General features: G+C 35.2%; 1 protein-coding gene across 1 annotated transcript in view; it reads right to left on the bottom strand.

Moving 5' to 3' along the window:
- Positions 1–20,505: 20,505 nt before the first annotated feature.
- The window catches only part of SPEF2 (sperm flagellar 2), a 65,844-nt gene continuing 59,272 nt past the window's right edge, over positions 20,506–27,077 (bottom strand). The window contains 5 exon segments of the mRNA XM_031051584.2: positions 20,506–21,923; positions 22,018–22,141; positions 22,227–22,435; positions 22,519–22,736; positions 22,839–24,031. Coding sequence (XP_030907444.2) covers positions 21,611–21,923; positions 22,018–22,141; positions 22,227–22,435; positions 22,519–22,736; positions 22,839–24,031 — 2,057 coding nt within the window. The 3' untranslated portion in view covers positions 20,506–21,610.

Raw genomic sequence — 27,077 nt, 5'->3', positions numbered from 1 at the left:
TGTCTTTCCATGGGGTGAGCCTTCTAACTAGTGACTAAATGATGATGAAAAACTAACTTCAGTGGAGATATATTGCTATAATTTATACTACCCTTAGGTTACATAAGATGTCTTTCAGAAGGGCACTGAAAACAATGCTGTCACTTATCTTATGCACTAGGTATGTTCAGCACACTAATGAAAACATAAACATACAGCAACAATTACAGAAAGAACATCCTTCATGGCAAATTCTAAAAGAGTGCCTGATTTAGCTAATAATTAGCTAAGTAATACCACTGATATTAGTTACCTACATAACATCATTGTCTTCCGCAACTTTAGAAAACTAGAGTGTGTTAAAATGCAGTTCTTGAAGTATGTAGAAATCTCAAAAATCAGTTAAACTTGTCAATAAACAGGAGTATTAAGACTATTGTTTAAACCAGTGAAATATTATTCTGAACAGAGTCAAATTCTTCAGTAAGTTTCTTTTATTTATATGTCATATTTCAGGGTGAACTTCAACAACACTTCAAGGAAAGGGATATAAAAGAAAGTAAGTAATTAGAATTTGGAATAATACCTACATTTAGTTATTTTTTTGTGTAGTTCTGCACTCTTTATAACATATCATTTGTTAAATTCTAATAATTTTTTATTAGTACAATCTTCTATATTTCCTACTTCAGCAATACTATCCATTGTGTAAGTAGGGTTAACAAGGAATTTTTGATTAAAAATAACGTGCTACATGTTTAATATGAAGATAAATGGTAATTAAACTTTCTATAACTTTCTGGTACTGTCGATAAATAATTGAGTCAGAATTGTTATAAAATAAATTAGTTTAAATACTCCAGTATGTATTTTGTGCATATTTGTAAAATACAGTAACAACAGTAAGATGCAGAAACTGCCTGTATGTAATGATGCTTCACATGCCTTGTAAAATATCAGGAGCATTTCAATAAATACAGAGGAACCATGTTAAAAGATGATTTTAGTAGTCATTTGTTTTAGAAGGTAGTACTGACACTTATCTTTTACTTCAAGAAACACTTCAGTTTAAGGAGGCCATTTTCAGCACGTTGAGTCAGAAAAAGGAGTTTCAATTCCGGTTCAACAAAAGTAAATGCTAGCAAATGGAGCCTTTAGCAAGTTCATTATCAGTATGTATCATTACCACACAAAGCAGATGAGGATCTCAGTTTAAACTGTAGTACTTCTGGCATGATAGAATGTTAACTGTATTATGAGACTTCTAATAAACATAACGTACAAACCTATGCTCCTGTAAAAAATTAGCTCAAGCAATCTACTACTTGTTGTGGATGAAACGATATATAGAGACAAATCCAGTACTGTCACTGTGTTCATCAGTGTGGAAAGTGGAAGTTTTAAACTCCAGCAATACCACAGAAGTATATCTTAAATATCAGTCTAAAAGTAAGAATAGCATGATTTAAAATTATAGTAAATACAGAAAAGAGAGTGACAGAACAGCATTTAAGAACATTTTATCTGGACAAGTTTTGTTTATTTAACAGTTTTGCAGAAGAAAGCAAAACTAAATAGCTTCAAAACACTGGAGGAATAGTACTCCAACAGATTTACTATGTCTGCGTTTAATGAAGCAAACTTCATGTTTCTGTTACGTGAATAGATATTTTAATAATTTTTAAATGTAATAAACAGTATTTTTCATTTATATTTGCATCTCCTAAGATTATATTTTTATTGGAATATGTGATAAAGAGAAATATAACATGTCTCTTTTTTAAAAACTAGGTATTTAAACACTGAGCTGAATTATCCTTCTCTTGCACTCTGGGACATTTAAAACACCACATGAAAAAGGCTTCTCAAGTTTCGTAAGTATTACAACTACTGCCTATGGGTAGACAGTGATTCAGCAGTGCTTTTTTTCTGCCAAAGTATGCATTTACTGTTGACTGTGAACTACATGGTGTACCTCACAAGCCTTACTCAACATAACATGTATGAACTCTCCCCAGAGAGAAAGCATTATTACTTTGTTAAATGATACATGTAGTTCTGAATGTTTGTTGAGTTGTGTAAAACTAAATAGCTGCTGTATATATAAACAGATTTTGTAATGACTGTTCAACATACTGTCAAACATGGTTTTCTTTAATAAAGACATGTTTACTATAGAAAACCTGTGTCAGTGGAACTCCTATTTATTTGTATGAATATCTGAGTAATATTACTGAAATGATTAACAAGACCAATAATAACAGCAATAATAATAAGACAATAGAAGGAACAAACTTGATCCAAGAGCCTAATTAAAATATATTTAAAGGGCCTGTTACATATATTCAAAACAAAGACACATAGAAATACAATATGATTTTAAGGTCCTTTCCAATCCTAACTATCCTATGATTCTATTATATTCCTATCTTCAAAACTAGAGTTGTGTAAAAAGGAATAATCAGGATTAAAAAGTAGCATTATGAAATGCATAATATTTTTTATATCAACCAACTAAATGCTAATTACCAAACTTTGTTATCCTTAGTAATAATATCATGCTGCCTCAAAATAACAGATTAATGAGACTATCAATTTAAGAAATAGAATATATTTCTACATATATATATCCCAAAATTTAAATTTAAGTTTATCACCATCAATATTCAGAGTTACTAAAATGTGTTGTTGCTCCTGTATTATTGTATCTATCTGTGGCAGATACAAGATAGAAGGCAAAATTTGTAACAAAAAAATAGCAGCCCTGAAAAAGACCCCTTAATAGGCAAATCTTAATACACAGACCTCTGCAGTGGATAAAAGCAGAATGGCTTGCTTCTCCCATCTGAATCTGTTGACCTGCTAAATACATTTTCTTATTTATTTGATTCAGAATGTAATTGAGTGCATTCATAAACACGCATGTACATGCAGGTGTGGTCTTAACTATTCTAAAGGAATGAATTTCATCTGACAAGTGAAAAAAAATTGTTAGTAATTGCGAACCACTTTAAAGTTCTAGTCAAGACCAGAAAGACTACTAAACAAGACAGAAAAAAAGCAAAAGCCAAACCAAATGAAAACAAAAAATCCCAGATGAAAAGTAACAGAATTTCCAAGTTTATCTGTTGGCTGAGGCTAACAGAAAAGTCATCATGAGTGATGTTGCCAGACGACTGGTACACGAATGGAGAAAACAAACTCCCTTTAAAAGACAATGTATCTTACCTGGAGCAAATATTTATATCAGAGATAGTACTGGTTAAAATAGAAAAGGCAATCAAGAGGCCAAAATAATCAGGTGCCCTAACTAAAATTAAAAAAAATGTAAGCTAGATATTCCATTTATAGTTTTCAGCAAAACATTTTATTTTCCACTGTTTATGACTGCAGTAGTAGAAAGATTTTAACCTTGGAAACCACACCCTAACTTGCTATATTTATCTTGTAAAAGATCTCAAAATAACAGCACTGTGGTTGAATTTCATTTTTATAGAGATTTTTATAGTCTTGGGAGAATTTCTGAAAAAATAATTGATGCTAAAAATATTGTTTACTTACTTTGGAAATGTTTTGGGAAAAAAACCCAAACAACACCTGTTCACCAAATATAGAATAGTCAGAGGAAAACTGTCCTTGGAGTTCATGGCCACTGGGTCACTGTGCCTGTTTGCTGTTGAATGTAATAATTTGTTGTAAAGTTGAGTAAGAACTTCTGGATCTTCCCTAGTTAGCCACAATTTGAGAGTAAGACTGTGAAGTATTGACTTTATGCATAAGACAGCAGTCTGTATTTACCAGTCCAGTCAAGGAATATAATCTTTCCCTTTTAAGTGTAGAAACCATAAAACGCTGTATTTGAGATACAGTCAGTATAAGCCCTTGCAAGGGGAAATTCTACGTATTACAAATGAAAATTTAAGTTCTCCATCATCTAACTGCCAAGTCAGTAGATAGAGACATCCAATGGATTTGCCAAGTGAGTACAAAAATCTGTTATTTAAATGCAATGATTCCAATATATCTTTGGTAGACAAGCTGTGGAAATTTCTTTGGCCTACAGCATGTGTTTTGAAACCCTCTGCTACTGCCAAGATTCATATACAGTATTTTCTCACCTACACTTTTTCTCATAGACTGACAATTTTTATAATTGTACTGCCCTGAACATACCCTACCCTAAGGTACAGGTGATTGGTGGCACCTAGCAGATTTTACATGCGCATGACAGTCTACTCTTTAAGCTATATAACATAGTTCCTCCTGAAAGTAGTACAGGAAGATTAGAAATTTTGATGAAGAATAGATACTTTGCTCTTGATATTCAACTATTGCTTAGTGAAAAAAAGGTTTTAAAAAGCAGCCCTCCTGCCTTTAAATATGGCATTACTCAGTTTACACTCTAGTCAACTGCTACTTTAGACCACACATTTGGTCTTCATGGGGAGCTTGCACTATGTTAAATGTTGCAAGCAAATGAAGCACTTATGTAAAGAATGGTTCTTGAGATTGATCACGTACAAGAACAGAGAGCTGGTTTAAGAAACTTGTCTATGAGAAATTCAGTGAAGTTGGAAAAAATATTCAAATGAGGAAATGTAGTATTCGATTAAACAAAAAGCAAGAAAGAATCAGGAAAGGAAGGGAGGAACGACCTAAGATTCCATGGTGCCTATCTTCCCAAATCAGCCAAGACATTAACAGAGGCATAATAAAAAATAAAAATAAATTTTTAACCCTTGTTGACAGAGTAAACATATTCTTTTATATTCTTTTAAATTATATTTATATTCTTATATCATGTCTTTTACTAACAACGATTATGAGAGATATGGTAAGTGCTGAGCACTTCACTTCTTACAAGTGTATGAATATAATTATGAAATACAAAGCTAGTCCTGGAGCATTATGTATCTTATTCAAAGTTTGTGTGATATTATATGCCCATGGTGCTGATGATCTCAAACTTGTGAAGACTGCTCATGTTTGAATTTGAGCATGCAAATGCAAGCATCCTTTCATTTTGTCTCACATTATTTTCTTATACCCTATATATCACATATTTTTGACATAATTAGACACATTTAATAGGTATATTCTGGCCCAAACTTGTGTTATGTGCAACTGTTGTAACACACATTTAAACATAGGTACAGGTAACAGGGAAGATCTAGAGTATGACAGGGAAGAACATTTTGACCTGTACTTCCTCTGCATGCCCTTTTCAGTAGCCTAGCTGGCCTGGGATGGAATGTGTTCTATCACATATTTCATAGCGTCTTGCACTAAGATCGTCTTGGGAAGATAATCAGGCTCCTTTCTATGGGCAGGGGAAAGGCAATGCCACATCTGATAAGGCAGTAGAAAACTTGTAGGCAGCTACAGGCCAGCAAAACAGGCATTAAAAAAAAAATAGGTCAGAAAGCCATGCAGTCTTTTATTGATGCTATTTTCATTGAAAAGGAAACATTTAATCTCTACCTGTTATGCTGTATATTTGGCAGCATCTAAATTAATTTAATTTACATTTCTGGGATGATGCAAATTTCAGTATGGATGCTCAAAAAGTTCTTGGTCCCAGAAAGCAATACTTACAGGAAGCTTATATTCTTGATAGCTGTTGATCAAATCTTGAATGAAAGAATGCTTCAAAAGGAGTGCAACCGGAATGGGTGTCAGATCTTTACTGCCTAACTCTTTGTACATTCTGACGAAATGCTTTAAGAAAACAAAACCAAAAACAAACAAACAAGAAAGTGTTCAATTTATTGTTTCAAAAACAATTGGGGAAAAGCAAAGATTGCAGCAGGTATTTATTTATCATAAAATACAACATACAAAACCTTCTTTGAATCAACCTACTTACCTTATCATAGCTGCCTTCCTTCTCTGGATTACAAAATCTATTATTATCATCATCTTTACATCCTCCAGTACGAAACACTTTGAGTAGAGTTTCCACTGAAATTATTCCTTCACCCATGTAATTCAGGACTTTTTCTTCTTCTATTAAAGTTTCCTCATCTTGGTCTATGCTGATATAAGGAAAAGCCTAAGAAAGTGTAGGTATAATACTTGGTATTAATTAGTTAAATTGTCTGCCAGTGGGTCATCTGTTTCAGTCAAACATTCATTAAGGATCAGTGGATTATACTTCCAAACTTCCATTCAAGATTCAGTTCAGTTCAAACAAAAATTGTAAAGTCACAAAATATTATCTACTGAATTGTAGGATGAAGGAATAGATCCTGAAAGTCCAGAAATATCCATAATGTTGGCATTAGTAGAAATTTAATAAACAGCTTTTTCCAGGAACATGGCCAACATTCCACTGAGAAATTCATATTATTCTGAGCAACAAAACATAAAAATACTTACTAGTTACAAATTACAATGTCTACTAAGAACTTTGTGTTTGCACAAGGAGTAAACTTGATAATTCTGGATGCTCACATGAAAAAAAGTAGCATGAATTTTCTAGTTCAGACTAAGGAATCACTGCAAGAACTTCATCTAGGCTAACAGCATAGGCTCATCACCAGCTGCTCACAGATGATGAGAAGGGCTTCATGTAGAAAAATTGGAAGTTCACTATGAACTGAATGAGGTGTCTGTTTAGAGATGCCAAGTATAAAAAAACAAACAAACAAAAAAACCCCAAACACTGAAACCCCCAAACCCCCAAAACCCAACCAAACCAAAAACCAACAACCCCCCAAAAAAACAACAAACAAAACAGCTGTAGAGATTGTGAGCACAAAGATGAGAAAGGACCTCACATAGGTGAGCAATGCTTCAACCAGATTAGGCCACTGTGTAGACTAACCACTAATAGTAACAGGAAATTGCATGTATTTTCCCATTAGGAGGGAGAGACTGCTGAGATTCAGTCACATTTGTGCTATTTGTCTTAGGCCTTAATATAAGACCTTTACAGCACAGAAGGAGAAGAGTCATTGACAGAGTGTTATCAATAAAACTCTTTTAACACTCAGCAGTGGAGATCACCCAAATACCGACACTTAAGCTTTTCTGTCCCTCACTGTACCATTTACATTTAGCTGTAAGGTTGACACAAGCAACAAATCCTCGAAAGTTAAAAGCCAAGCATTTTAAGTGAAGGGGGTTTTGCTATGAAGTTAGTCAAAGTAAGAGAAATCTCTAGAATATGTTTGTCTGTTTTTCCCCTATTAACATCTCAAACTTAAATCAGGTGCTGCCATGTAATACACTGGCTATATAAAAAGTATTGCCAAACTTCTTTGAGGTGAGCTGCATAGCCCTTTGTATTCCACTGATGAATATACCACTAATAATATTTACTAGATTTCCAGTACCTCTAGTGGGAACTGGCATTATTTACATCACATATGAACAGCCACAGTTAGACAAAGGTTTAGTTTCTTAATTTGGTGCTGAAAAACAATCTGTGTCTCCAGGGATCTATATCTTTCTGTTTGATGGAGCTGGACTCAAAAGTAACACAATACCAGCTCATAATTTACATTTTGCCACCTTGTGGTTGTCAAATACCCTGCAAATGTAGGCCCTACTGAAGCCAGCGGTGAAAACTCATTCACTTCACTGGAACAGGATTTTTTTAGTTCTCTTTTTTTCTGTATTCAACGTGATAGTTGAAGTGTTCAGATATGGATGACAAGCCATAAGAAGAAAGAAACTTTAAAATTCTATCAGCCCTGTGGTTCTGAGCACCAACCTATAAAAGATTACTAGAATGTCAAAGAGAATCCACACATGCAAGATGCTTACTTAGCATCTAATTTTCAAATATTTCTAGGTTTCTAAGAGACTCCCAAGTAAACAGGCAAAAAAACAGTCTGTATAATACATTGTGAGACATACATCAGACATATGGATTCACAGAGCAGATTCATTGAGTGGAAAATGAAGCATGAAGAAATCCTCAGGTTGGATGAGGTATAATTCTTGCATATCAAATATATTGTGAATTCTAGATTGAAAGGAGTTTTTCGCCTTCAACAGTGACTTACAGCCTTAACAAATTGGAGACACATACATGATAAGCCACTGCAGGTAATTAGAGGCTTACAATAGTCCCAACTAAACAGATCAAACCAAGCAGAAAACAGTGAGGAGGGGAACAGTTGTGTTGCTTTATATCCAATGACATGAGAGTTAGAACTTTCCACTGAAATATGGGAAACTGTTCAGATCCACTGTATCTAATTGGAAGCATTCTGTACTCTCCTTCTACGAAATGTAAAAAAAAATTGCCCTATTCAGTCTCTCATGGACAAAAACTCCATTGTGCCAAATAAAAGGAGACACAGGGGAGTACAAGAATATATTTTGTCATTTGAAGTGATAAAAAGTAATTATTAATACGGATAGAATTTGTGTGGTAAAATTATGCCCTTTCTACAGTTTCCGGAGAGCACAACTATATTTTAAGCATTAAGCAAATGATAGAGTCACTGTGGTTGTGACAGCAAAGTGAAACATTTTATTATTGAGAAGAGCAAGTTCTTTCAAAGCTGTGTACTGATAAAAATTTTATGTCTCAAAAAATGACTTATAATTCAATAATAAGTAACTGACACATACAGTACACTAATGGCAGTTTTGGGATTTTAAAAATAACAAGATACTTCAGAAATGTTCAGAAGCTTCATTTGTGGTGGCAATACATTCATCATAGCTCTAGAAGTATTTTTTTAATTATTTAATATAAAATAATTATTGATCCTTCTGATTTATGGGTAAGCCAAACCACTTCAAAACAGCACAAAGGTATATATGCTTCTAAATACCCCAAAGAAACATAGCAGAAAATAAATTATATTAGGCTTTATATCTTTAGATAGTGATACTGTAAATCATATTACAGACTAATTCCTGAGGATTGATAGCTGGACTTAGTGGTGTAAGATTAGGGTCCTCTGTTCATCTATACAAGGAGTAGTTCCCAGAAAATATCTTAACCTTAAACTGCTATCTGGCAAGCAAACTTTCAGACTTTTGGAGGAATACTTATGAGTATTATTACTAAAATCAGTGAACTATTTGCAGAGTTCCTGTGAAATCAGTGGTACTCCTTGTAAGGACTGGAGCTACTCAGAAACATACAGAAATTTAGATAATTTTTAATTTGCAAGAACCACTACTACTATTAAATATTCTACTGTAATATTTTACCACATATGGCAGAGAATCTTCTTTTCTATGAATATATGTTCCAGTAGCAATGCTAAGTGCTCTGTAAACACCTTCAACTGGATCAGAGTGGGAGGCAAAATAAAGTAGCATCTCAGTATAGCTGAGCAAAGCAGGATCTTTTTTGGTATCAGCAAATAAACTGAAGAAAAACTACAAAAGGACAAAAATATATTAATTAGTTTCTACAAGTGGAACTTAAACAGAAATCAATGACTGTAGAGATGAAATAATGACTGCTGATAAGTGAAACTATCTTTAAAAATGTGTTAAGGCTGTGTAAATCAAGATAAATAAAACATGTTATTCAAGGAAACAGAAATCATCATATTTTCTTTTCTAGATTGAGGGCTTTCCTAGAACAAAGAGAAAATCATGACAAATAGATCCAAATAATTTTCTTGTATTCAGATCACACTATTACCTCCTTCTCCTTGGAGACTTCCACAAGCTTAGATGCAAAGATCATTTGCTTCCAATTATTTACAAAGCTAGTCACTATGTAGCAAAATTAATGTGGTTCAAAGAAGAACAGGAATAAATTAAGTCTTTCTGAGTAGACTATGATTCAGAATACTGAAGGACAATTCTTCAATTCTTTTCTATATTATTTCAAACATTGATGTTTTTATACATGGAAATCATATTCTGAGGCACCACCTATCCTTAAAATTCCTCTGAAGAACTGCAGCAGTTATGGAAAAAAAAGACCCAAGAAGCACTTAATGATACCTCATAGATTAGAACAGCGAGTGGTCTCTTCAAAATACCTGTTTTTTAGAGTTACCTTTAGGAGATCTCTTAGCCTATCAAAAGGCAAAGGTTCTGTGCAACCTTCTGTTATGCTTACATCTTCATTCCCATTAAACCATAAGCCAACCTGATTAAAAAAAAAAAAAAAGAAAAAAAGTAATTTATTTTTACACAATGAAATACATTGGTCTTCATGCTCTATAACTGTTCAACAGACAGGTAACTAAGAGCTTAATTCCTGAGCTTAATGAGGCTGAATTTGTTATTAACATACATTGACACCAGAATAATTGAGTAGCTGTTTGTACTTTGTAACAGATACTTTGGGAATTAGTGAAAATGAAGTAAGATAGGAGTGACTCTATGCCCTTGAAGAAAGTGCAAATGAACTAGGTAGTTGTAAACCTATACTGCCCAAGAAACAGAATATGATGCCAAGTTCTATGTGTATTCTAGTTTCATCCTTTTAGGGTATTCTTTGCTACATCATAGCTTTTGTCCTAGCTGTACTTCTGGAAGAAACTGTCCACACACCTCAGTATAATCAAGGCCAGAATCATGGCCCTTCCCACACTTGCTTGCCCTCAACAAGAAGACAAAGTGTCCTGCAACGCCTACAGAGCTATACCTATAGCTGTGCCCAGAACCAGTTCTCCAATACTAGACCAAACACACATGAAATACCAGCTAGGTCTTACCTTCTAAAACAGGATGGCCATGAACAGACTGCCTACAGAAATCTCACTTGCTTGAAACTCATGCATGTTAAACCAAGCCAGGTTTAACATGTAAACAACATCAAAGTATGGAGAGCTAAGTAGCATTATCTGGGGGTGTTCCCTAGCACTGTGTAGTTTACTAATACAGATGCAAACAGAGGGGCCAGCAGGGGCATCTCTAATTGCCAGAGAAAGGTTCTTCTTGTTATTCTCAATGAACATGCTTGTCATTAGTTTCATGACATCTTGAACACACGTAAGTCTCAGTATTAAACAGAGAATAAAGTTTGTTACCATTTTTATTGAAAGATTTTAACATACGAAAAAAATCTATGTTCCCTATTAATAGACTAATATGAAATATTTCAAATAATTGGAAATCTTCATGAATCACAGTTGTTAATAACATGCAATAGTCTTTCTGTGTAGATATTAACTTAAAATATTGTAATAAAGCTATAAATTACATTAGCAACATCCTTTTTTGCATTTCAGGTGAATTACTAGATTCTTGATTATATAAAATATTCCATTACTACGTGTTTTCTTTACAAAGCAAGACAAGGAAATACAACAAAACAGAAAGTTCCAAGAGATTTTCAGAAAGGAAAATAAATCAATAAAGCTAGTTTTCTGCTATTTCCTTATGTGACTTGGCTGGGAAAACTGAACAAATGAGTAACAAGACAAAAGACTTTATGTTGTCTTTGAAATCTTTACCAGAAATAGATCAGATGTTTTGCTGTAGATAATATAATTATATCAATGATAACACTTGATAAACAATAATTTTGGTAACTCTCTGCTATTGTTTTTTCCTTAATTTTATGCATTGCAATGATTCATTAATTCTCTGGTGCACTATGCTCCACAGGAAGTAAATCACCATTTTTTCAAGAAAGAAATTAATAAGAAAAAATGAAACAGGCATTGATCTCATACAATTTGCCATAAAGTAGTCCAAAAGGGTATCAATTGCAATAAAATATTGCAATAAAAAAAAAACCCAGATGTTTGTCATCAATTAATTTTAAAATAGAGGACTAAATTTTACTTATGTCTGAAAAATTCTCTTCTTGTTCTTCTCATAATTCTATATGAAAAATTCCCAAGTCACAGTACTGTCAGCAACATCAACGCTAGGACCTTGTATACCTACTCATATACAGTAGATATACAAGGTTTTCATGAGGTTTTAAGTGAAGAATATTTTTGGTCATATTTTTAAAAATTAAATAAGGGTGACAGACATTACAATTTTTATTTTCAATATGAATTGGTTTCAGAGCAAATCTTTTGAGCAATGCAGACTGTTAAACTGAGCTGCTTTGGATAGTCCCTGGAGATTTCCATAACATTCTCTTGTGCACGCAAGTTATGTGCCTACCGATATAGTTCTCATAAAGATAGCTGTGGAGCTACCTGTGTGTTTATGAACTTTTTAGTCCTTTTTAGTCTTTAAGCCACTGTATAGACTGTAAGTTCAGAGTCATCACTTTACTGAAAGTCTGGAAAATTAACAGAGGATAAGCCTATAAACAAATTAGCATACACCATTGCATATTTACTATCATTAGCTAAATGTGAACAAGCTCCAATCTGGAAGTAAATTAATTGCTCAGTTAATATTATATTTGAACTACAATCCTGTGTTAGAAATTTGCATTCACAGTCTGTGTGTCTTGTAAATGTTAGCTTATTATTAAGCTCTAACACTTCAGTAAAAATCACCACATCCATAAATAACATGCATCAATAAATAATCTGCATCGGTCTAATAGATGCAGATAGACTTGCATATTTTATGGGGCTTCTGGCTTTACAGAACTTATTTCTTTGCAACTTTTGGGTATGTAGGGCTTGGCAGGCACTCCTGGAAGTTTTAAGTTATTGACAGTAGTTCTGAAACTGACATATATATCTACCTATATAAATCTATATCTACAAATATATGATACATATAGCTAGTATGCATTAAATGAATGAACCAGCAGTCATCCAAAACATGATTAAGAATCTAAAGTAAAAGTAAAAATTTAATGAGCAGAATTTTGCTAGAGGAATAAAAATGTGTTCTTAGTACTCTTTCATGAAACTTGTTTCCTAAAAAACATTGGTGAACTATGCAATGCTGTAAGTTAATAGTAGTCAAAGTGCTCACAGAATAGTTTCTTTTGAACAGGAAGGATTTTTACTTGAAATTTACTTTTGGAGAAGCAGGAAATGGAAGTAAAAAGTAAGCTTAATTAGCCTGATTTGTGGAACTATGGATAACATGGGTATTAGGCCTTCAATTTCCTGAAGACACTAGAAAGCACCCTCAAATCCCAAAACATTTAAAATTCAGATTGAATTTCTGAATGTGAATAAACCAAATAATGCATCATTCAATTCAGAGTTTAATGAAAGAATATTATTCAAAAAAGAAAAGAATTACAACCTGCATATAGTATTCCTGTGTAACAAAGCCTGATCCAGCTACATCAAGAGACTTGAAGCTGTGTAGTGTTTCGAGAAGTTGTGTCATAGATGGTACAGGCCAAGGCTGTGCTGCTGCTAGCAAGAATCTCCGCCAGTCAGTAAGTTCTGAGTTCACTGAGAATGCAGATGCCAGATTTTGTAACTATAAAACCAAAAAATATTGCCACTGTCAAATATGCATGCATAAACATACTCTTTCAATATGCTATGTATACTTAGGTCTTTTACCTGGTGAGGATGGACAAGACATCTGCAGTGAGATTTCAAAGATGAATAAAGGACGTGTATCACTAAACAAAACAATTCACAGACCACTGTCCATCACTGAGGCCAATTGGTATGTGCAGTTGATATCCCTCTAAATAAGTACTCCAGCTCTCTAAAGAGGGGTCTATATCTAACCTGCCTATGAAATAACAGCCCTTAGTACATGCTAACTCCTGAACTATGCTCCACCTGGGAGAGTACTAAAAATGGAACTGACAATTTAGCAGCACTTATACAAAATGTAGCAAATGCTTGGGCCTATGCTTTGGCTCTATGCTGCTTACTCTTACAGGTGAACACCAAATGGCTTTCCCCTGCTCCAGCATTATTCTCAGTTACAAAAAAGTAGTGGAAGACACTGCATGTGTCTTTTTAACACTGAAAAATGTGGGTAGCAAAATGGGGTACAGAAGACACATAGAATACATGTGAAGTCTCCTGAAACGGCATTGCAAAGGCTGTACCTGGTAGAGGGAAAACAATTGGCACAGGTTATTTCTGCACTACTGGTGGGTTGAGACCCTACTGTGTACTTCTACACTATCTTTTGCTCTGCAGCCAGATTTCCTTGTCAAGGGAAGTGCCTGGTTTGCTCCAGACTGGAGCTCAAGAAGGAAGCAATATTTTTTAAAGAATTAGGGCCTGAGGCAACACAGACTGAAAAAATTTGGTAATACTGTAGATGTCAACTGCCCCAAGATTGGCAGGTCCAGTACTGCTTATTATAATTCCAAAACTTAATGGAAATTCTATTATGTCACACAATTATGAAATAGGGAGTTCAACACAGAACAGCTTGTGCAGAATAAATGTGTATCTTACATGTCATGCACTTCCTTTTTTAAGTAAGTTCTGGCTTTCACCATAAATCTATGAGTCTCATTTTAAAATGGTGCTTTTAAGGAAGGAAAGTATGTTTTTTAATCTAAAATAGTACTTATAAGCACTAAAAGTTCTCAAAGAATAAAGAACATGGGATATATGTGCATGTGACCTATTAATACACAATGTTTGACTCATATTTTTCCCCATAATTAATTTCCTGTGCTAAGATTAGATTTTTATATACTGATGATGATAGCTATGCTTAGTTTTTACTAAACTCAGTGGGAATACACTGCTCAGAAACTTTCAAATGGTTTACTCATGCTGTTCATCTGTATGCAAAATATTTGAACAAAGCTGTTTCCCCTCATGCAAAATGCAATAAAATCTTAATGTGAATCATGGCTTACTGACAGAAATAATGATAAAAATTATGCTAAAACAAGTAAACCTTTCCACAGGCTTACAGGCTTACCAACAATACCTGGAAGTAAAATTAATAAGAATATTCACTAGTGGAAAACTTGGCAAGATTAAACTATAAATTTCCATGTTCCTAAATCTGAAAAAAAATCTTGAATAAATAAGTTTAAGGTAATGGAGCTACAGATTTTATTCTCCTGTCTTGGAATGAAGAACATAAACAGTCTCCTTTTAACTCCTAGAAATAATTTTTTCTATATATTCTAAGGAACTGCTAGAAATTGAAAATTGAAAACAAATATAGTGCTGACAAAAGCATTTTATTTCTGTCCCAGTGGCTTCCAGAATCTTTCTCTAGTGAAACAGAAGAATTTTAGGGAAAAGTGGTAACACCATATAATAGTTATACCCTTGACTTTATGATAGTAAAGACAATGCTGCATCTTCTACACAAACCAACACTTCAGTTGAAATGAAAATAGTAGTAAACTTACATGTGGAAGTGTCAAGTTCATCCATGCATCAGGAAGGTAATTGGCTCCAAGATTTAAATTAATCATGTCAATAAATATGTCAATAAATTCTTTCTTTTGTATAAAACCTAATAAAAGAAAGTCAATATAAATAATAATATTTATAATTTAAATGACCTATTTTTTTGTTAGATGAAATATATTTTTTACTTCAATGGCCATATGGGAAATATTTTATTTTGTTATTATGTACTATTGATAGTGGTAGCATCATTCAAGCTAAACAAAATTCTCATTTAAAGTAAACATATGTGGCCTTTCTAATATGAAATATTCCAATACAATGCAATCCTTTTGATACTTTCCTCATCTGCATTGTGGTTACTAACCCATACTGATGCAGTCTACACTGACAGTTAATGAGCAGTTCATGAATACAAATCAAATACACATTCTACTAACCTTTTCTTTCACTGTGCCATTTTAATGAATCATAAATCTATCTCTACTCTTGAAAGTAAGCATCCTGTTAGAGAACAGGATGGAAAACACAAACTGTTGTCTGTTAGACTTTGAAACAAAACTGAATCGCTTAAAAGGCTTCTTAGAATTGTCTTGTGGGAATTATAAGTAGGTCAATCTTATTTTACAGAAATTATGTGATAAAAAAGGTGCAACAAAAACTATTTGTTTTTTTAATAGACACAGATTTGCTTCTACTCAAATAGAATCTTCAAATTCCATGCACAACATTATAACACAAAACTGTGTACCAACATTTAACACACTCTTTTCTTTCAGAAATAGACATTGCTGACATAGTGAGGATTTACTGGGAAATCTCTGCATTAATGACAACAAAAAAAAAAGAAAAAGTAAAATTAGTTTCAGATTATTCAGATTTGGAGAGACAAAGCTGATTTAGTCAGGTTATAATCATTGCAATAGATCAAAAAAGAAAATTTTCAGATTACCTTTACAGCAAACACAGTAAGTGAAATACTGGAAGGACTTATTTTTTCTTTTTCCTTTTTACAGCCAAACTTGCCCTTTTGAAAAGGCACAGCTGTACATATTCTATGGTCAACACCTTTTCCTTGGAATAGAGAAGTGGAATAAGTTAAGTTTATCAAGAAAAATTCCAGTGGTACGACATTAATTTCATAATGTCAGTATCCAAACTCACTTTTCAAGTTGCCAATTTGAATTAATAGTCTCTGTAGACATGTTTGCCTTCAACTTGGAAAACCAGAAGTAATGCCCTCAGCACGTCTTAATGCAGCACAGAAATCCAGTACATGTGTAAGTTTAGAAAGAAAAGGAAATTAATAGATTTGGGAAGCTTAAAGTTTGTTGGGAGAGCAAGGGAGAAACACCTGGGCTTGAAGGCTTATGTCCCACCATAAATTTCAGCATGAAAGTAAAAACTGGCAATTATACTGGGAGGCTGGTAACAGTGCACTGATATCACCTCCTGAAGGATTTTGTGCTGCCTGCTTTCAGAATATACGCCATGTGATATATCATGTGGTATTTACTGAAGCACCTTGCACTGCTGATTTAATAATTTTAAAGTAACCAGAGACTTGTATTTTGATGAGAACCTCAAGCCACAAGAATCAGATAATTTCCAGACAGCACAAGACAGCCTGCCTCACAGCAGTATCATTACTGGGAGACTTCATAGAACATTCAATAAACCATGAAACTTTTTAGTGGTTCATGGAGAGAATAGGCTGTGGGACACTAAGAAGACAATGAAAACTTTGTATTAAAATAACAGGAAAATTGTTGAATCTTATTTGCCATCTCAAATTTTCAAGTGCTTTACCATGAAAAGCCCAGCTACAGTAATTAATATTTCATGCTTTACTAAAGATTTCCCTTCCCACATCTGATCCCTAGTACTCTTGAAATCTAACTTTTTTTCTCTCACATTACCTTATGGTTTAAGCTGTTCAATTCCTACTATTATTTCCCTATATGACAACAGAAAATGCTGTTCCTGTATTTCCTATGAGTTTCTGTCTTCCTAAATTAAATTTAATTTTGTTTTACTGCAAAAAAAACCAAACCTAAAATAACATCAATATCCTCATGACACTTTTTAAAAAACTTGAATTATTAATCAAGAGATAATGTGTGAAATGGAATCAAAGGATCAGAGACTAAAACACTAATCACAATTTATGGAACTCTGGATTGTAGAACATGCTAGAACATAGTATTCAGGTCAATTTGGTATTAGTTGCTGTAAGCCTATGGCAGTACTGTCAGGCGATCTGCAGCGTCTGCCCAGTTTTCTTCCTTTGAGGTAAGTGTGAAGAAACATCTCTCTCAGAACTAAACTACTTTCTATCAATTATAGAATTGCTGATAGGCTGTAGGGAAATTTCCTTTACTACCTCCACTTGAAATACCCCATGTGGGTCAATTTCAGTGTTCTCAAAAAGTTATAATAGTTCAAAAACTTCAAACTGGGTGTGACCTAATTCCTCCTCATGAAGTACTTAGGAGGAATGAGGAAGTCTCAGAGAGACATGAAATTCATCATAAGCACGTAATAAAGATATCAAATAACTTTGCTCAATGTATTTTTAGTTACTTTGTCTCAGTTTAATGCGTTTGGTTTTATATTATAGAGCATGTAACTGGTTTTGAATATCTGATTGTATCACAAGACAAAAGGTGATTCATCAATCTAATTTCAGGGTTGTAATTGCTTTATTATCATGGAGAGGTGCTATGATAGGGCAGCTACACAGACGGTGCTAAGAAAAAAATAGTGGTGTTTGCAAACAGTACTCTGCAAATGGTAAAAGGAAATAATGTCCTCTGGGAAAGAATGGGAAAACAATTCCCAGAATCAGCTTTGCCCACCTGAAGACTGGTTTCTAAAAAAAAGAAACCAGACCACCCAGTGGGTTTTTGTTGAAGGATGTAGGAGACTAAATAGAAAATGAACCTATTAAATGTGTACAAACACTTTTAATTAGAACGGATAGCAAATATTTTAAAAAATAATCAGAATTCAAGATTTTGAAATATGAGAGAGGTGTTCAAGATCACCCAGTAAATTTCACTGGAAACACACCAAAGTACTCTGAGGAAACAGACTGCACAAATTAATACACTTTTTACATTACAGATGAAAACAAGCGGGAAAAGACTTCACATGGAAACAGGATTAGAATTCATAGTGAACTTTACATAAAAATTGGAGATACACTCTAGGATAAAAAGGACACTATACAGTAAGAATAAAAGTAAACTGCCACACTGGGCTGAAATAATGAACTGCATAAACGTGAATGGGGATCTTTTTGTCAATGTAAAATTTCTGTAGAAAAGGCTCTTGGGTTTATGGCAGATTACAAAATTGCCAGAAAGTAGACGGACATACACTGGAAATAGCTTGTGCATTCTTTTAATCTGTTAAGGCTTCTGCTGGCAAACAATTTTGGAATTTCCATATCTAGTATGGAAACTAAAGAGTGCCCAGAAGAAAGCAACAAGAGTCATCACAGGCCTAGAAAACATGGACATGTTCCTAGGACATGGAACTGTTGGAACAAGTCCAGAGGAGGCCATGAGGATGATCAGGGGACTGGAGCACCTCCCATATGAAGACAGGCTGAGAAAGTTGGGGCTGTTCAGCCTGAAGAAGGCTGTATGGAGACCTCATAGCAGCCTTCCAGTATCTGAAGGGGGCCTGTGAGGATGCTGGGGATGGACTCTTCCTTAGGGACTGTAGTGACAGAACAAGGGGTAATGTGTTAAAACTTAAACAGGGGAGGTTTAGATTGGATATAAGGAAGAAATTCTTTACTGTTAGGGTGGTGAGGTACTGGAATGGGTTGCCCAGGGAGGTTGTGAATGCTCCATCCCTGGTAGTATTCAAGGCCAGGTTGGACGAAGCCTTGGGTGATATGGTTTAGTGTGAGGTGTCCCTGCCCATGGCAGGGGGATTGGAACTAGATGATCTTAAGGTCCTTTCCAACCCTAAGTATGTTACGATTCTACGATTCTATGTCCTAAGAGCAAGGTTGAAGAAATTCTGCTAATTTCATCTATGAAAGGAATGTTATGAGAAAATTCAGCACTAAAAGTTAGTTACAGAGAGGATAAGGATAATTCCCTCTCCATAGCTGCATTTAGGAAGAATGGTAGGAAACAAAATTTCTTTGCAGCAAAATATTTCAGAGAGTGATAAAGAGCCATGTAATCAGAAGGACACCAGAGCACTAAGGAAAACAAGCCACACATTCTACAGTGCACTATTTTAAAAGCTTATGAAAAAACGATGAGGGCAAATACAGATTTTCTGACTAAATTTTATCCCAATTTTAGACATGAATGACTTCTTGATATCCATTTCCAACCACTTGTTATGATACTAAGATTTTGCTAGTATTTTTCCGAGGGCAATGCATCCATTAATTGTTGGATTTTATGACCTTAAAGGTATTTTCCAAAGCTGGGGCTGTTCAGCCTGGAGAAGAGAAGGCTGTGTGAAGAACTCATAGCAGTCTTCCAGTATCTGAAGGGGGCCTATAAGGATGCTAGGGAGGGACTCTTCATTAAGACTATAGTGGTAGGACAAGGGGTAATGGGTTAAAACTTAAACAGGGGAAATTTAGATTGGATCTAAGGAAGAAATTCTTTACTGTGAGGGTGGTGAGGCACTGGAATGGGTTGCCCAGGGAGGTTGTGAATGCTCCATCCCTGGTGGTGTTCAAGGCCAGGTTGGACAGAGACTTGGGTGGCATGGTTTAGTGTGAGGTGTCCCTGCCCATGGCAGGGGGATTGGAACTAGATGATCTTAAGGTCCTTTCCACCCCTAACTATTCTATGGTTCTATGGTTCTATGATTATGTTCAATCCTAATACTAAAAATGTGATGCTGCCCCCATGCATCATGGAAGCAACTTCAGTGTTATAGATTCTAAACATACTTTTGTTTGTTACTTTATCTTTTGTCTTCTGCTGTTGGGACATTCTGGAGACATATTTCAAACTTCTTCTAATCTCATTATAGTTAAAATCTTCCAGTTTGAAAACTTTGAGAGGAAAAACTTGGTATTATGTGATTAAAGAGAAAAACCTTAGAAGTGGCAATGCCACATACCTAATAGAGTATCCCGTACAACACATATTCTGTCACTTATTAGGTGAAACGGAATTAAACACCTTTTGTTATCTATAAACAAGCATATAACTCACACTATTGATCTCTTTTTCCTATCCCTACAGATTAATTCTACTTGAATGGACTAACATCCTTTAAGAAGGGATTAATTCAAAACTACCTCTGACATAATGTTCAGACCTAGAAATAGCACAAATATACATGCAAGACACACAGAAAAAGACTACATATATATGCATAGCATGTCTTCTGCAATTACTAGACATGTTTTATATTGAAAGTAATAATGTGAGGTCATTCACCTTCAAATTTCTCTCAGATTATTCCTATTTCATCCTCACCACTGCTGGAAGAACTAAGAATGATTTCACTTTAGCTATCTTTTGATATAGTCAATGTTTTTTCCTTGATGGTGGAAATACATTCTGCTGGTGTGCTTTACATTGATTGGAAATTATAAAGTAGGAAGTTGCATTTAGAACATGTAAAATTATGAAATCAGATACTCCTCTGAACAATTCTCATTCTCAGCTCCTAGATTAAAAACTAAGATAGAGCATTCTTATTGTAACCCTTACAAACATTTTTACAGGGAAAAAAAGTGGCTGAAGTTGTGAAGTATATTAGTCATATTTTGCCTGTAAGAGTATTTGCTAAAGGAAGACCAATATGTGCAATAAATAATCACCAATGCAAAATGGATCTGCAGAAAAGGACTTCCTTCTGCAGAACAAGTCTGACAAAAATCTGTGAAAGGTCATGTTAAAACTATATCCACAAGCAAGTAAAAAGTAGCAACACATACAGATACGGAGAGAAGGTATGACCCAAACTTCATAGGCTACAGAGGTCAGGCAGTCATTTAACAGAAATAAGGCACCGATTTTTCACACATTTATGAAGAGAATATCTGGGGTTTCAGAGTCAATGGCCCTTGTTGAACTACTGAAGTCTGAGATGACAGTTAACCCAGTGGTTATAATGCATTATGACTCAGCTAAACGCAATAAACAATCAGATAGAAGTTAGGATCAGTTAGACAGAAGTTGGACCATCATCCCACTGTCCAAATGTTGCCAAGGTAACAAGGTACTCCATTATTTTTCCATTGTATTCAGTTTATAGAAGGATAAATGCAAACACCTGCTGGTGATTCCGCAGTGAACATAAAGAAAAGCCATATTTTCACATAATAATACATTATGAACAAAAATACTAATTTTACACTCATTAGCCATGCAAAGTATTCAGTTAAAGTGTCCATATATGTCACAAGAAGACTGTGAAATAAACAAGAGAGTCTGCAAATCAAACTCAAGAGGAGTAATCAGGTCTTCGATTTGTCATCATTTGTCACCTTCCTGTTGTCTTCTATTTCTTTGCCAAGTAGCATTCCACAAATGAATAGCTTTCTGGGGATCAAACTTTTTGATATCTGGAGAGTTCATCTGAATTATCATAAGATCCGTCACATTTTCAGACCTTAGTTTAGAGTGTAAATGCATCATGCTGAGTTTCATTTGACTAAAGCCTCTCTCTGTTTCAGCTGAGCTTGCCGGCAGAGTTAGGATCAAATCTACCAGCATCAGGATGTTGGGATATTTCTTTGAATAATCTGAGTTCACGGAATCCCATGTCAAGTTCTGGATGTTCTGAAATCTAAAAAGCATGGTGAGAAATATAATTAACTATCATTAAATATATTTCGATAATCCTTTTGAGTAAACAGACACAAATTTAGTTTTTTTCTTACCTGTTATACAGTTCTGATTTCAGCATGCTCCATTCAGTTTCTACTTCACCTGTTTCCACACTGGCAGCTTCTAGTATGACTTCATAATGTTTAATCAAGACAGACACTTCCTTTTCACCAAATTCTGTAACAGAGGCAAAACAAAAATGTTTTTATGCTTTTAAGAAGTTTAGAAGGCACTTCAAATAGCCACTCTCACGGTTCTACACCTTGTTTCATTTTGCTAGGCCACAGTTTAAAACTTCCAATAGTAGTTGCTCTCAGAACATCTTGACTTGCGTCACAAAAACAGTCACGTAGCCTCTTCACCAGACCACGTAGTACTTTGGTTCGTACTGCTGAAATATTTCCATTTCCAATAAGCTGATAACCATGAAAGGGCTGAATAGTCTCCATCAGGCATTCCTTTGGACCAGCTCTGAAAGATACAGAATGCAAACCAATATGTAATACTCTTTTATTATATTCTAACAGATCATGGTTCAGTTAGAAATGCCAGACCTTGTTTCGTACATGTGGAGTGTTTCCAATGTTAACTGTACGGTTGCAAATATATCTGCAATGGAGGAGCTGTGATCCAGCATAACACATAACAGAATGTTGAGGACATTGATGACATCCAACAAGAAGTGAGAAAACTTGACTATCTCCATTTTCAGAAGGAGGTGCAAAAGACCTTTGACTTTCTACTGGTTTGAGGCTGTTGAATCTCTTTCAATCTGGAAATCAATACAGAAAAAGAAAATATCAGGTATGTGGACCAAAATTAGCTATAGCAATTAATTTTTCCTTAAGTTACATCCAAATATTAAATAATTTACCTTATTCAGATGTAGAACAATTGCAGGATAACCTTTCAGGAGAATCTGTAGAGCTCTTTGTAGACGAGGAAGCCACTGGGAGCCTCCAATACGAGAAGGAACAGCTGGGCGTAACTTCATGGCTTCATATGTGGCTTTCAGATTATTCTTATTTAGTGGTGAGTTATGATAAAAATAATACATATTTCTCAAGAGGCTGATTAAGATGTTGTACAGCTGCACATTTTTCAGTACTTCTTTGTAAGCCAGATTTAGGTGGTGAGCAAAACAACGCAGAGACAGTATACAAGGCTGAATTTCCCTCAGAAGTTTAGCTACCCCACTGTTTTCTCCTACCATGACACCTGTCCCATCACTTCCAAACCCAACTAATTTTCTTGACCAGTCTTGGCTTGCCAGGCTGAGCTGAAGATTGATTTGCAATGTTTGCTCAATTGCATTTTTTATGGTTGAAGCATCAGTTTTCTGAACAGGTTGTACCCCAACAATCTGGCAATGGACTTTTCCCTCATGTGCAAAGCGCACATAGACAACTGCAGCCATTTTGAGTATACTGTCTGTGATTCCATCACTAATAACAGAAAAAAATTTACATTTCTCCAATTTCTCTTTCAAAGCTCTTCTTTCCACTTCAGCAATAAAATGTATAAACATTCTTGCTGACTTGTCATTTCTAAATACAGAACCAATATCCACTCCTTTCATATCATCTAGTTTGCACATCCAGTCAAGGTCTGTAAAGGGACGACCAGATTTAGCAATAGCATGGCATGTTCTAAAAATATTTTCTACTCTGCCTAATGTTATGGAGTTCATGCTCTTCAACATCTGCTCAGCAGAAGCTATATGTGGTGAAGCAGTACTGGCAGCTTCCATGCAGGTAGCCCAGGCATGAGCTTCACTACTCTGGTGTGTATTTATAAATTCAAGCTTAAAATCATCAGTGCCAGAACAAAAATTATGAATGTTTTCTTCCAAATCTACATTATGCTTACGACATGGTGCACAAAACATTATTCCCCTTTCACCATCGTATTTTAACCAGGAGTATTTTGTTAGCCATATTTTTGGAAACTGGCGATTCCTCTTTGTTCTCTGATGTTCCAAATCTTTCTTCTCTTTCCCTCTGTCATCAGCTTCTCTCTTGCTAGAAGAATTACTCTTTCTTTTGAATTGCTTCAGTGCTTTGATGGCTATAATTTAAAAAGAAACAACTAAATATAAAATTACTTAATAAATTACCAATCTTTTTTTGTTTGTTTTCTTTTTTCATCCACATTTATTCTGTTAATCTGGGACTAGACTGTGACTTGAAATAAACAGCAAGCGATCAGGGAAGTCTGAGATCTACTCTTAAATCACTTGGAGGCTACTAGGACCCTTATAAGTGGTCAGTTTTGGTTCCAATTTCCTTTCTACTACCAGAAGTTTGTCAGAATATGCAATCAGTAAAGTGCAGCAGCATCAATACCATTTTAGAAACAGAGGAGAACAGAGTGACAGGGTAGAATTCAGAATGGTCTTTCAGGCAGGATGCCTGCAGAACATATTACAGAAGTCACAAACCTGTTACAATGCCCACAACACCTGATATTAACAGAAAAGTTAACTTGGAGCAAGTCCATAAATACATAATCCTATACGTGTCACAAAATGTGTTAAGATGTTCTATGGCATATGTAGCTGACTGGCTTTTCTTAAAATATATATGTATATATATATATCCACAGAATTATTTTGCATATATATCCACAGAATGACTTTATTAATGTTTTGAGAAGTTCCACATTTTGTTCTTAAAATTTTAAACATTCTCCAAGTATTGAGATTTTTCTCAACATTAATTTCACAAATTGTTCTCAAGATGGTCATTCTTGTATTTTGTAGGAGTAAATGCCATAAGCTGACTTTTTTGAAAATTCTATCCCTAGAGCTAGTGAATTTTCTACTTTTGAAAGTAATTTGATGGTTCTTTTTGTTTACTGTTGCCATAAAATATACTTTGCAAAGAAAGCAGTCAAATAATTAAGATAAATTCCATGCAGGACTAAGGCAATACAACAAGAAATCTATTAATAGGGAAACAGCAGAAGAAAAGCACTGAGCAAATGACCTAAAAACAATCTGACTCACACCCCTCCTTCTTGCAATGCATACATGAAAGGACAAAATTAATAGTTACGTTCACCTAATCACCGAAACAAATGTAATTTCTGATGCATTAAAAGGTCTTAAGAAAGAGAGTATTTATACCACACTCAATTTTACAAAAGGGGTAAATTTTCATATATGCATTAGACAATGCGAGAACTATTTGTTCCCTTTGTCATACAAATGGCAGTTTGCCTGCCCCATTCTATTCTGAACATCCTGAAAGGCCATTATTAAAAAAAGTTAGGAATGTGCAGTTTAAACACATCTCCACTATGAGAGATTCTTCTAAACAACTTTAAATTTGAGGTAGCAGCTGTGATTCACATGGAGAGCAGAAACAACTAGACTACAGAGGCTTTTCCTGACAAATGCCCAAGTACCATAACCAGGACCAAAAAGAGAGAAGCAGCATTCTTAGAATCATAGAATCGTAGCATAGTTAGGGTTGGAAAGGACCTTAAGATCAGCTAGTTCCAATCCCCCTGCTATGGACAGTGACACCTCACACTAAACCATTCCACTCAAGGCTTCGTCCAACCTGGCCTTGAACACTACCAGGGATGGAGCATTCACAACCTCCCTGGGCAACCCATTCCAGTACCTCACCACCCTAACAGTAAAGAATTTCTTCCTTATATCCAATCTAAACCTCCCCTGTTTAAGTTTTAACACATTACCCCTTGTCCTGTCACTACAGTCCCTAAAGAAGAGTCCATCCCCAGCATCCTTATAGGCCCCCTTCAGATACTGGAAGGCTGCTATGAGGTCTCCATGCAGCCTTCTCTTCTCCAGGCTGAACAGCCCCAACTTTCTCAGCCTTTCTTCATACGGGAGGTGCTCAAGTCCCCTCATCATCTTCATGGGCCTCCTCTGGACTTGCTCCTACAGTTCCATGTCCTTTTTATGTTGAGGACACCAGAACTGCACACAATACTCCAAGTGAGGTCTCACAAGAGCAGAGTAGAGGGGCAGGATCACCTCCTTCGACCTGCTAGTCACACTTCTTTTGATGTAGCCCAGAATACGGTTGGCTTTCTGGGCTCTAAGCGCACACTAAAGCCAGTTCACGTTCATTTTCTCATCAAGTCCTTCTCCTTGGGCTGCTCTGAATCTCTTCTCTGCCCAACCTGTAGCTGTGCCTGGGATTGCTCCAACCCAGGTGTAGGACCTTGCACTTGCCATGGTTAAACTTCATACGGTTGGCATCAGTCCACCTTACAAGTGTGTCAAGGTCCCTTTGGATGGCATTCTTTCCCTCCAGTGTATCAACTGAACCACACAGCTTGGTGTCATCGGCAAACTTGCTGAGGGCACACTCAATCCCACTGTCTATGTCACCAACAAAGATATTGAACAAGACCGGTCCCAACACCAATCTCTGAGGGACACCACTCATTACTGGTCTCTAACCGGACATTGAGCCATTGACCACAATTCTTTGCATGCAGCCATCCAGCCAGTTCTTTATCCACAGAGTGGCCCACCTATCAAACTGATGCGTCCCCAATTTAGAGACAAGGATGTTGTGTGGGACAGTGTCGAACACATTCTTAATATATTGTAAAGATTAAAATCTTCTGTAATATCAGGCACCCAGAAAACTGCAAGAGAAGGTGAAAAAAGGTGAGTGGAGGGATAAAATTAATGGATCTGCAACTGCAGAAGTCAGAGGGTGAAAGGGAAAAAAAAAAAATCAGTGTAACACCTCTGTAGTGATCACTGCTTCTTGAGGTGTATGAACACCAGTAGAAATTTGCTGTTGATTAGAAAAATGGGGACTGGAGCAGATTCTGTAAGCCACTGTCAGGCATGTGATTCTGTGTAAAATGGACCTCCAATGATACCACCTTTTTCAAGTTTTGAATTTTTTCATTTCAAAACACAAAGATTTAAACCTTAGAAAAAGACGTTTGGGACATTGTGTGTAAAAATGTATAAAATAAGTGATCAGTTGTATGCACCTTTAGAAAGACATCATATCTTTTAGTGTGTGAAAACAGTAAATACATAGCTAAGAGCCATGAATCATCAGATCATCTCTTTAACCCATCTAAACTATGATTATACTCATTACAAATCCTCTCT

Source organism: Melopsittacus undulatus, chromosome Z (assembly GCF_012275295.1).
Source record: "Melopsittacus undulatus isolate bMelUnd1 chromosome Z, bMelUnd1.mat.Z, whole genome shotgun sequence".
Classification (NCBI taxonomy): Eukaryota; Metazoa; Chordata; class Aves; order Psittaciformes; family Psittaculidae; genus Melopsittacus; species Melopsittacus undulatus.
The sequence above is the reverse complement of the archived record's forward strand: the minus strand, read 5'-3'. Positions and strand labels throughout refer to the sequence as shown.